This window comes from Meleagris gallopavo, chromosome 3, assembly GCF_905368555.1.
Source record: "Meleagris gallopavo chromosome 3, MGAL_WU_HG_1.1, whole genome shotgun sequence".
Taxonomy (NCBI): domain Eukaryota; kingdom Metazoa; phylum Chordata; class Aves; order Galliformes; family Phasianidae; genus Meleagris; species Meleagris gallopavo.
The window spans coordinates 44,327,608-44,339,702 of record NC_139406.1 but is presented as its reverse complement, the minus strand read 5'-3'; the positions used below and the strand labels follow the sequence as shown (position 1 = coordinate 44,339,702).

The following is a 12,095-nucleotide window of genomic DNA, read 5'->3' as shown; positions in this document are numbered from 1 at the left end:
ACACAGATGTGCACAAGTCAGTGAGGGTATCAGGATCGTTGAATGGCTTGGGTTGGAAGTGAGCTCGGAGATCGTCCAGTTCCAGCTCCCTGCCCTGGGTGGGGTTACCAACCACTTAGATCAGGCACAACATTATCCAGTGGAGAAGGAACTTTGAAGCCTGAGGGGATCTCTTCTCTGAGTGTGTCTTTCTCAGAAAAGCAGGTGTTTGGTGGCAAAGTGTTTTCTGTAGTGGCACTGCTGGTGTGTGCAGAGAGCCTGGCTGAGCAGCACGCTGATGCAGGCAAAGCATCCAAAGCAAGAGAGACAAAATGAAGGACACAGAAAGTGCTGATCAGGAATCTAAGCGCCGCAAGATTAACTGGTGCAGCATAAATAGCGAGGTCTGTGACTCTACCTTCTTGGGTCTTTATTTTTGAATTAAGTAACTGTCAGGAGCAAAGTGGATGGGGTGCCAAATTTATATTCAAAGTAAAATTGAAATTATTAAGATTAAAAAAGTGCTTGACCTAAAGGAGAGATCCTTAAGTGTAACGGTCAAATCTCAGGCTCACCTAATTTGTCATCGTGACATCTGTGGAGCAATTATTTTGAGTAGAAATTGCAGAATTAAGTCAACTTGTGCAGAGAGCTGCTCTGTGTCTGAAGAAAAGAACTTTATATGCTCAATTGCTTTAATAAATGCTATCCCATTAACTGTCTAATCAGAAGTATTGCAAATGAATAAATAATAAGGTGCAAAATGTGTACATTAGATACATCTTCTGCAGAGATGTTAAAATTCAATAGCTCTGATTACCATAGTAATACATGCTACCAAATGTGGAATCCTGCAAATAGGAACTGGTTTGGCAGATGGCATTCATGGTGAGCTGTTTCACTTCCTTGTGCCGTCCTGGACTAGAGGCCCGAAAGAAGGAATGCTACAGGCAGCACCAACATCACAGCTTTAGTCTTAATAAGAAGTCACACAGGACATTTCCACACATGCTTAGGACACTGCTCCTTATTTGCACACTGTGCTTTGGTTTTAACTTTCGATAACCATGAGTTGTACAGATGTTTGTCCTGCGGTTCTTCTCTTTTTTCCCTTTTTTTCCACAACTGAAACCCATTTTCTGCTAAGCCCATTCCTTTTTCCTGCTGATCAGCTGAGGGATTCCCATGTTTTACCTGTGCAGAGTGTATCGATACAGGAGCTTCAGGCTCAGCTTGAGCAGGAGACAAGACTTCACCAGGAGGAGCAAGAAAAGTTTACAGAAAAGATCATTCAGGTAAATACGAAACCCAACTGCTGGAAGACGTGTGGCCATGACGCGTGGCGTGGACCATGCTGTCCTGGTGGAGCCTTGTTGAGCTCCCTGGGAGAGCTTGGAGGCTGGGGAAATGCAAGCACAAAAAACCTGTTTTGCTAATTTGAATCTGTTTTCTCCATTGTTGGAGAAGAGTTTTGTCTTTCTGTGTGTAGACTGTGTTAGAAAGAGTCCATGGTACTGGACAAAACTGAGCTGTAAAGGGGGTACCCTGCCAGATGGCTACCTCAGTGGAGGAGTGGAAGTTGAGGCAGGGATAAGGAATAGTGCAGAGGAGATTATATAAGCTCTGTCAGCTCTCTGTGAGGACAGGAAGGGTACATTTGATTTCTGAGGGCATGTTGGGTTCTGTGCCTTATTCAGACCCCTCTTAGTCCAAAGAAAACCCAGCTTTTCTCTGAACCTGGAAGAGTTGTACTTTAGTAACTGAGACACAAAACAGGATCTTCTGTATCCCTCAGTGCCCCATGATTCTAACCTCTTATTTGAAACTGGTGAACAAATCATATTTTGTTATATGGGTTTCTCTGCTTTTTTGAAGGCTGGAACATATGAGCTAATCCTTTTGTGATCTCTAGCTCCTAAAGCAAGACAAACAAATAACTGTTACTCATTTTTGCAGGCTGTTTGGCTCTTAATAGAAGTTTTCTTTTTAAATTTACTCTCAGACTAAATTCAGCACAATTACTGTATAATGTTAAGTATTTATCCTTGTGCCAGCTAATCTCATTATGCCCAAGTGGTATCTTTCGTTTTTCGTAAGTAGCTTTAATTTTCGGTTGATCTCAATAGGAGCTTCCTCATGGAGGCTTTGCTTTTGAAGGAAACCCGTAAATTGATTTCTTTCCCAGTTGCCTTGGCCATGAATGCTTTTTGTTATGCCTGCCTCAAAATTATTTTCTTTTGCAGTAGTTATCCATTGAAAAAGCACAAAAATATTCTGCCATCTCCACCAGGACTTTCTGCAAGAATCTGTGATCGTAACGGCTATTAAAACAATGAGAAATGCAGCAAAATCAAAGCTTTCATTCAATGCTTTCAGCTAGTAGAAATAGAATAATAAAACTATCTCCTGGATTCTTTATTTTTTTTCCAGATTATGGCCATCCTGTTGATATTATTCCTTTTTTTTATCGTCTACCAGAACTTCTGGTGGAAATGACTCATAGATCTTTGCTGTATTTAACCATAGCTTCATTTGATGGAAGAATTTGCATCAACACAAAATCTGTTCATTTATTCCCTTAAAATTTAAATATAAAAGAAAGAACTCCTTTTTTACTCTCATTTTTTGGCAATATTTAATGACATTACACTGGTGTGTGGTAGCACTGTATAGTCCCTGTGAGTGTCATCAGGAGTTGCATGTATGTTTTTTGGGCCATTATATCTGATACTGTTTCAGACTACTTTTAAGATGCATTTTAAACCCATATGATTTAGTAACTGCTGTGAATAATTTAATCAGGAATATTTTACAAGCCTTACAGTTCCTTAAAGAATTATTTATTTATCAATTTTTATTATAAAAATATTCCAAATCATTTAGATTAATGTTATGGATGTATTAATGCATAGTTGCATAGATGTTGTAAATTTGTGTAATGCCAGAGTGCATCGTTTAAAGGGCAGGAGAGTCCTTAGTAAACAGTCTAGTATGGAAAAGTAGCACCTGAAGATTGCCATGAAAACCAAGCATATATTTGTTAGCAGTACTAAGTGCTAAAGGTTACAGAAGAAAAAAATCCATGAAGCATTCTTCATCCTCGTGTGTTGTTTCTTGCAGGGTATGTTCCTTAAATCATTATGGTCGTTAGTTTACTTTGGCTTTCTTCATCTGTGGAGCTGGTCAGGCAAGGGAAAAGCTCTTCTACAAAATGGAAACTTGTAGAAACTGGCATCTGTAAGCAGTGGCTCTGTACTCCTTTTCTGACCTTTCTTGACAGACCTTTCTCAACAGCTTGTTTGAAGGGGAAATGCCATTTCATCTGTGTAAAAGAAGAGATCCTGTACAACAAACTTATACAAGTGTTATGAGGCCAGTGACATGTAGTGATTTGATTTTGACATATTGAGGGAGAAGTCACGTTTAAGGAATATTGTTTCAGATTGGCTTGTGTTGAAAGGGATGTAATGATATGTTAGCTTTGAACAGTGATCTTTTCTGGTGCTTCTGCTACTGAAACTGAGACATATTGAAGGCCAAGTTGCAGCCAAATTCTGTCTTTTCAGGTTCTGCCTGTGTCCCTGACCTAGAAGTATTTGTTTTCTAGGTTCAGAGACATCTGAGTATGATGCAGGTCTATGGGGAGCACTGCCCTTCTGGAAGGAGAAGGAGATGTATTCACAGAGGAAGGGATGAGTCTGTAGCCAAGGAGATTAGGATAATATTTCAGGTTGTCTGAAGGGCAATTGCAGTCCCATCTCCTAGAAATAGTTTCAAATACATTTAGCAGATGTGATGTATGTAGCACTTAAGCGCTGAGTGGTGCCTCTTCCAGGAATGTACTGCAGGGATACAATCAAGAGAGGAAAGAAAATTTGATGAGTATAAAACATTTAAGCAAAAGTAGAATTCTCTTGCATCCTTAGAAGTAAATAAACTGTCCAATTCCACAGCACGTTACTTAGATATGGTTATTAAGCTAAGTTTATTGGCTGCTGTGCCCTAACTTCCTCAAATGACAGTTATAACTGCTGAGGAACTTGCTGAGCCAAACTGAATAACTATTCATAACTGATGAAAATTAGATATTTTGATTTGTCTCAGCCAACAAAATCCAAATCCTGGAGACCACCAGCACTTTGACACAGTGTCTGTTGTTCCATTAAAGCTGGAAGAGGAGCATATGCAGACCCTGAGGAGGAAAGATTTGGAAGTGCAGAGCTTGACTTTGCAGAACAAACTGGAAGAAAAGACTTGGAGCCAGGAGAAGAGTTTGCTGCAGCAAGAACTCAGGCATTTCAAGCAGGACACTTTCCTCGTGTATGTCAAACTGAAGTGGCTGCTGAAACACTGGCGGCAAGGCAAACGAATGGAGGATGATGGGGAGGACATACTAGAGGTAACTGGCCCACCACCACTAACCCAGTGAAATTACACTGGATGTTCTTTCTTTACCCGTAGATTTTAAATATGATGTAGCATCACCAACTGTAAGTAAACTTAGATTTTAAGAGGATTCGAATAAAACACAAAGCTTTTTCTTATTATTGGTTTGTGCTAAAGGATATTTTGCATTCTGTCTTCATGTTGCACATCACCTATCTTTAAATCTAAACCCTTAACTAGTACAAGCATTTGGCCTTAAAAAATCTCCCATAGTAAATGAAGATTTAATTAAGTCTCTAAGATAATAACCCTGAATAATTTTTGGAAAGAAAAATATCTTATTGAGCTGATGGAATCAAATCTATTTAGATGGGTTGTGTGCTTTTGTCATTGTGTGCAATGTGTTCCTTATAAAGCCTTCAGTAATACAGATGGAGGGAAGCTCTGTTTTCATGTTGGCAAGAGAATTATACAGTCTTGTGGGAACTCACAGTGAATCATTCTTATTTTTTCCTTTTCTTCATACACACGTCTATCACCATCAGGAGCAGTACACCAGTAGTCATCAAAGTAATTTTCCAAGTAGCAACTAAATTAAGATAAGGAATTTCAAGAGCACATTAACAAACTGGCATCCCAAAGCTGACACATCTTAGCAGGGATGTGATGGCAGAAAGTGCACTGTAGAAAAGCCACTGCTATATTGTCAATATATATGTCAAGCTGCATATCCAGAATTACAGTTTGCTTCAGATATCCTGTGTAAAGGAAACGTAAAAAGAAAAGTGAACTTACCCATTCTGACATTTTCACCAGAATTCTGGGGATCATGGAGTTATCCTGCAGGATCATGCAGTTCTGAAACATTTTGCTAAGGCAGCTAAGTAATTTTTTCAGTATTTCAGATATTTGTATAGCAAGTGTCCTTCAGTCTTTTGCTACGTTTGGCAGAACAAGTAAACGTTCAGGTCTAGTAGAAGTAGCTCCACTGTTATGTATTCTGTATAAAGGGTGCTGTGGTATAATGAGTCAGAAACAAGGGCTGAGTATCTATTTAGAAATAATTCCATTCTTCTTTATTTCAGCAGTACTAATTTGCTTGTGTGTAAAATAGCTCATCTTCTAGTATCAGAAGAGCTTTCATTTTTTTATTGTTTGGATTTTTGACTGGGTAATTTACAATCAATTCATCTCCAGTCACTACTGGTAGCAAATGATTTGCTAACACAGTAGAGAATATGAAGTGCTAGATTGGGATACTCCCTGATCTCTACGTTTTCATTATACGATACCACCAGTGTCCTGTGTGGCTTTTCATTGATGCATGGCAGACTATATCCACCATACTGCATTTCTCTCTACCTAAGTAACTGGCAAAGAGAGTGTTGCTGTGTCCCATCTCTTGCATTTCAGATCGAGCATCTTGAAGCCCTCCCAGAATTTGGCTTTCAGTCTGAGCAGAAGGCGGATGATGCGGAGCGAGAGGAGGAGGAAGAGGATGTTGTGTTTGCACTGACAGATTTCTCCCAGCATCCCACTGCAGAGAGTGCAGATCACAGACCACAGCTGCAGACTGCAGAGTTACTGCAGCAGCAGAAGCAGGTACCATACCACTTGTATAACGTATGCTAGGAATGGAAAGTGTGGATGTTCCAAGGGAATTCATTTTTTTCTGTTGCTGTGCTAAGTCGCCTAAAACCACACTTGTAAAAATCCTGCTAGCTGCACAGCAATTACAATGGACTTTGTCCATTATATTTATATTTAATCAGGAGTCGTGTGATTACTGTTCTCCTGTTGGCAGATGCTATCGGTGAAAAATCCTATTTCCTCCTATGGCTGTTTGCCCAGAAACATCTATCAGTATGTGATAGCTTGCAGAATTCACATGCTCATCTTTCTGAGCACATCTATTCTATTCTACTGTCAAGCTTTTAGTGAGTAGAGGTGATTTTATTTCCTTTAAATTATTTAAGAAACTATTTATTGTATATTTAATGTTTTCCTTAGAGATGATGAGAAAGCAATGCAAAAGTTCCTTCCTGTCACTGGACTTGTTTTTAGATACCTAAAAGCAAATCATGCTGACTTTTCCTTGACATCTCCGGTGCCCTGCCTACATGCCATATATGCCAGCTTTTTGCATTGAGTATACCAGCAGTCCTACCAATAGCAGTACACATACAAAGGGGACAAAGTTAAGGCTTCTATCTGTTGTTCATATACACTTTATATTTTTGCAGTCAGAAGGTGAACGGAACAAGAACTCTGTACAAAACACAAATGAAAAAAGTTTTGAAGATTTATTCCTTATGCTCAATGTATGTCCAGCCCCTGACTTGGGAGCCCACTCCACAGCAAGACCACTCAGGCACTTGTGTCCCTGTGACTGTGTTACTTTGCTGGTCTCACTACAGGCTCTGAGGATGGGGTCTTTTCATTTCAGTTCTCTGTCTTGAATTCTCCAGACTCTCAGGATGACATACATTTTGTTTACTTATTGTCTATGGTCTAATAGATACACAGCAAGCAGTAAATCTCTGTCCCTTAGTAAGGTTAGACTGGTGCTTTGGAGATGCATAAGCTGCACTGCAACCAACCTCACTAATCTGAGGTGTATCTTCATGTACGCTTTCTGTCTGAATTAAAAACACTAGAGAACAAAAAAAGCATGCACCTCCCATGCCCTCAAGGCTCTCCTCGAGCACCTCAGTATCATTTGGACTTGAATTGTCTGTCCTGCTGTGGTGGATAGTTTGGCCCTGCAAACTTCCTTCCCCTCACTCAGCAACCTCAAAAACCTGGACTTTGCTCTACACCGTTACAGGTTTTCTCTTAAAACTGGCAGCTCCACTTAATTCACATGTGATCCCAAAATGCAAGCTTGTTAATGCATCCATTAACTAAACAAAACTAGAGCGAGAAATCACTTCACCTGTGTAATCTAAGGTCCAAAAGCTCTGAGAGTATCAGCTGACCCAGAGCACATCCTTTCTGAAGAGCAGACTCAGCAGCACTCACTTCCCAGTACAACACTGTCTGGTCAGACTGCACTAAAAAAACCATCCAGGGGTATGGAGGTCTTCAGTAAGTCCCTTCAACTTTCAGCTGGAAGCAAGCAGTGTTTATATGGGGAACTCAGGGTGAGTGGTGAAGCTGGAAGTCTCCAAGGTCTGCCGCTACTCAGGAGATCCGTAAGTTGCTGCTTCTGCCTGATGAGTTTCAAGATGAAATGCATCAGTGCTTGTTTTACATTAGGAAGGAAATCTTGAAATAGTCTAGGAGTAGTTGACAGGACTAGGTCAGAAAAAAGAAAAGGCTTCCTGTAACTTGAGGTAATCCATTCTTATTTTTAACATTTAATGTTAATATTTAATGGCTTGTATTTTCAGCCTACATTCCTGTTGCTGACTTTATTACCATGTACGGAGAGTGAAATTGCTCTGAGAAAAATTATAAACCCCAAGACCTTAAAAAAGCAGTTTCTGATTTTATATTATTGTGATTTGTGATACTTAACTTGAAGGAAAATACTTGTCTAGGACATTTATGTGGCTCCCCATGGAGGTGGTGTTTTCCATTAGCTGATAGCAGGGGCACATTGCAGATGGTGTTAGGCAAGAAAATGGCAAGGTTCAAGAACCACAAAGGAAGTCTGGTGAAGGTCAGAAGACAAGCAAACTAATCAGGGTTTGTTATGGGCTTGCTATAAATAAGCATTTCAATGTGTGTAGTAAGAGATGAGGGAGAATTGGCTGCAGAAAAGCAAGTGCTTTGGTACACCTGAATAGAAGGAGTGAAAAGTATGTTGGATGTGTAAGATAAGCGAAGTAATAAGAAGAGTTTATACATTTGTGTTTCAGTGGAAAAAGCATTAAAAAGCAATACACTCATATATTGGTGATGGTAGGGGGAGGTCAAGAAAACCCCCAATTATATCTTTTTTTGCTCATGCAGTATTTGTTTTCAAAGCATAGTAAAGGAAAAGCCCAGAGGAATAGTAAATAAGACCTAAGTATTCTAAAATGATTTGCAACAAGATGTGGCTTCACTTTTGCTCATATCAAGGCTTATAAATGTCTAATGGGCAGGAGTCAACTGGATGGGGCCGGGCTCTTTTTGGTGATGCACAGTGACAGAACAAGGGGCAAAGAGCACAAACCAGAAAAAAGAAAGTTCCACCTGAATGTGAGAACGGCTTCTTCACTACAAGGGTGACAGAGTGCTGAAACAGCTGCCAAGGGAGGTTATGGAGTCTCCTCCTCTGGAGATATTCAAAACCTGCCTGGACACCTTCCTGTTCCACCTGCTGTAGGGATCTGCTTTAGCAGGAGCTGGGCTGGGTGATCTCCAGAGGTCCCTTCCAGTCTTTACAATTCTGTGATTCTTTGATCTCTGACAGTACAGAAACACACAGACCTTGTTTGCTTGTTTAGGCTCCTGACTTTGTGTTTCTGATAGAGTGCTCTACTAAACAGTTTGTAATACCAGACTCTGCAATTTAATTGAGGTTTCCTACATTTAGCTTTTATTTGTTTTCAGCTGTTGTTCCCTTCACCTATAAAATCTGGGCTGTGGAGGCAACAAGACTTCTGTAATTCTTCTGTCCTAGACCAGCTGTGAGTCTCTCAGATTCTCTGTTCTTGAAATTGCAGTAACTGGTCAGTACTACAGAGGCAGATCCTTGCATGGTAGCTTGCCCAGGAAGTTACAGTCATGCCCCATTTCTTCTGCCTGCATGACATCTCTGGGAGGAACAGGAAAACTGTAACAATCTTTGTTTGGTATCTATGGGTCTTATGCAGAAGCTGTTTGGTAGTTTCACCAGCAGAAATCTCAGACATGTCTAGATGTAAATGTTGTATTTCAAAACACATTGTCTCAGAAGCACTTCATCTGTTCTCTCAGATTGGCAAAACAAAAAAATAGTCTCACAGAACTCTCCAAATTCAAATTGTAAATACAAAGCCATGCAAAGGAGACATCTCTGCAGGAATTAGGGGTATGCAACCAAAATTGGATATATATTGGCAAGTTAATTAAAATCCCAGCAAGCCCAGGGGGCACCCAGGGTACTTGTCTTCATAAAAGTGACAGTGATGTAATACCTCTAGAAATAATGTGTGTCCTCATCACAGTAGGCTATAAACCTGTAATGAGACTCTCTTGGCACCTCTCTGTACTAGTCTGTCACTTCTTTCCTCACAAAACCTAATTTTGCAGTACTCCAAAGCTAAAAAATATATGCATGGGAATGAGGGATGTAGTTTGCTTCAGTTGTATTTGGGTTTATTTTTCTTCTGCCTCATTTCCCTTGTGCAGCCTTTCGATTACTTTGCCAAATAAAGCGAACCAAAAGCACAGAATGTGGCTCCTGAATAAAAGTACTTCATAAACATGTGGGGTCAGAATATTCAAAAGCGAGTGAGGCCGGAATTTGAAGCACTTAGTACCCAGCAGCTCCCACTGTGACACTAAGGACAAATCTTCAAAAGAGTTCTTTTTCTGATTACTACACAACGGACTTGAGCTGTTTGGAGAATCTAGCCTTAATTGGGTATCAGAATGAGAATTCATAGTGAAAACATAACATCTCATTACATATTGCAAAGTAGGAGATCTTATATGCATGATGAAGACTGCTGCTGTATAGTAGCAAACTGCTAATTGGCATTAAATGTTAATGGAATTAATTCTGCTTCTGTGAGTTTGTTTCTTATAAAACCTCACATTATACACCATCACATTTCATTAGCCCAAACAAATTATACGTCAGTCAGTGAGCACCTGCAGTCATTTCCCTGTGTCTGGCTTTTTCTTTTTTTGCTGTTGAACCAAATGGCTTGGAAAAAGTAGAGCACACTTGCTTGTTTGTTTCTTAAAGAACAAAAAAAGGTTCTGCGGCGTGTCTCACTAGTCATTACAGAAGTGGATGAGGTGGGGTCAGTGATGTCAAAAATCTGGTCAGCACATGAGATCGACGTAGTTGTACGCACAGTATGCTGTATGTGATATTGTTAGGGGAAAAAAATGCTTTAAAAACTATTTAGATTTTTTTGTATGCTTGTTTATTGGATTTGCCTGCATTGAAGTCCCTGTGTTTATACTTCATGACATATCAGAAAAGAGGAATTGCAGGAAGCCTCCACTTGAGCAAAATAAATAAATAATAGAGTGAATTAGACTATCATCTAAGAATCAAGACAGCTAATTTATTTTTCCAAGGAAACCAGTGCATTCATAAGAACTAGGTGATCAAATGCTGAGTTTGTTGAGTAAGCTTTCCCATTTTTTTGCTCACGTACCTGCTAATCAATAATAATTTTCTTAAAAGTCTTTTCTATTCAGAATAACTTGTCAGATACGATCTCTGGCTGCTCCTTGATCTTTGAGAGGCTTGCTGGGAGCGTTTGATTAAGATCTTGGATAAAGAAATCATGTTACCCATTTCTGTTTCCAAACTCAATTGCTGCAAAAAAAATTTGGAGGATACCTTTCGTTTAATGATCCAGAATGAATCTTTTAAAAACATCAAAATGACAGTTTTTGCAAATCTTCACAGAATTTGCAGAAGTTTTATGCCAAAACTAAGAAAAAAAAATCAGAGATTCTGGATGCATATACATCTGTGTCTTTTGGTATTTTTGCCAAGATCAGATGTCATCACTAGGCTAGACTTTTAATTTGGCTCTGTTCTTTGCTTCTGGCTAGTGCAACAGCAATTTTCAATATGAGCAAGGCATTCTCAACAAAGCATGAATGAGATCTGCGCTTTGATCCTGTTCTGCAGGAGGGAAAGTAACCTACCTGGCATTTGTGACTTCAGTATCAAAGTGGGTACTGTTGCAGAGCTAACCTATGTGTAGCTGCTTGGAACTGAGGATAAGTTTGAGGTCCAGACTAGGAAAACACCTTAGCAAAGATACTCAAATCAAAACCTCTCATGTTTTCCCCTGTGTAATTTTGTCTGATAATACAAAAAGCTTTTCGCAATTTGTAGTTTGAAAACACTTGAGATTTGATGCTGAGCCATGAGTGTATGTATGAGACGAACACTACTGTATTAAAAGAACTTTATTAGAGATGGCCTCAATCCAGATAGGTACATAGCGCCTTTTTCAGTGTGACTCATATCTTTGCATGGGTGCTTCAGAATTAGGGCGAGCAAGAAAAAGTAGGCACAGAAGGCATTGTTATTGCAATGGATGTGCAGGCATTTTTTCCTCTTGCAGATGAAATTGGAGGCTGAAGGCATCTGGTGACAAAATATATTTTGCTTTGTTCTGGCAGGCAAGTGAGAATCGGAAGCTGCTGAGTGCTGTGAAGGGCCTGCTGGATGACTTCCGCTCGGAGCTGCGAGACGATGAGCGCGAGCGCCAGGGGCTCCAGCAGCAGTATGCCCTGGACAAGGCAGCTTGGGAGGTGGAAATGACTGAGCTGAAGTGCCATCTGGAACAGGTACTGCCTGACGTCCAGCACCCTGGAAGGATGCTGGAGTCACTTCATGACTCTCTGAGAGTCAAAAGAGCTGCTATATTTATTCATTTTTGCTTGGTGCCTGAAAGCCCCGCTGAAGCCTGGGCAATGCTTTGAGTCATGAGTTGCCTTTTGGGTTCCAGTTGTCCCAGTATGAGTGCTTGTTAGTAGATACTGTGTAATGTAAGTAAAAATGAAGGAACTGAGACTCTTCTAACTATATGTTCTCAGAACAGCTGGCTGGTAATGTATCA

General features: G+C 40.0%; 1 protein-coding gene across 7 annotated transcripts in view; it reads left to right on the top strand.

Annotated features, from left to right (window-relative positions):
• Positions 1-12,095, top strand: part of MTCL1 (microtubule crosslinking factor 1) — a 100,439-nt gene that overhangs the window by 65,447 nt on the left and 22,897 nt on the right. For 5 of the 7 annotated variants that reach the window (XM_085220796.1, XM_085220793.1, XM_085220798.1 and 2 more), the window contains 4 exons: positions 1,182-1,274; positions 4,148-4,378; positions 5,779-5,967; positions 11,656-11,823. In XM_085220796.1, the coding sequence (XP_085076922.1) occupies positions 1,182-1,274; positions 4,148-4,378; positions 5,779-5,967; positions 11,656-11,823 (681 nt within the window). The remainder of the gene's footprint in view (positions 1-1,181; positions 1,275-4,147; positions 4,379-5,778; positions 5,968-11,655; positions 11,824-12,095) is intronic. The other 2 variants (XM_085220799.1, XM_085220797.1) reach the window with 1 other exon arrangement.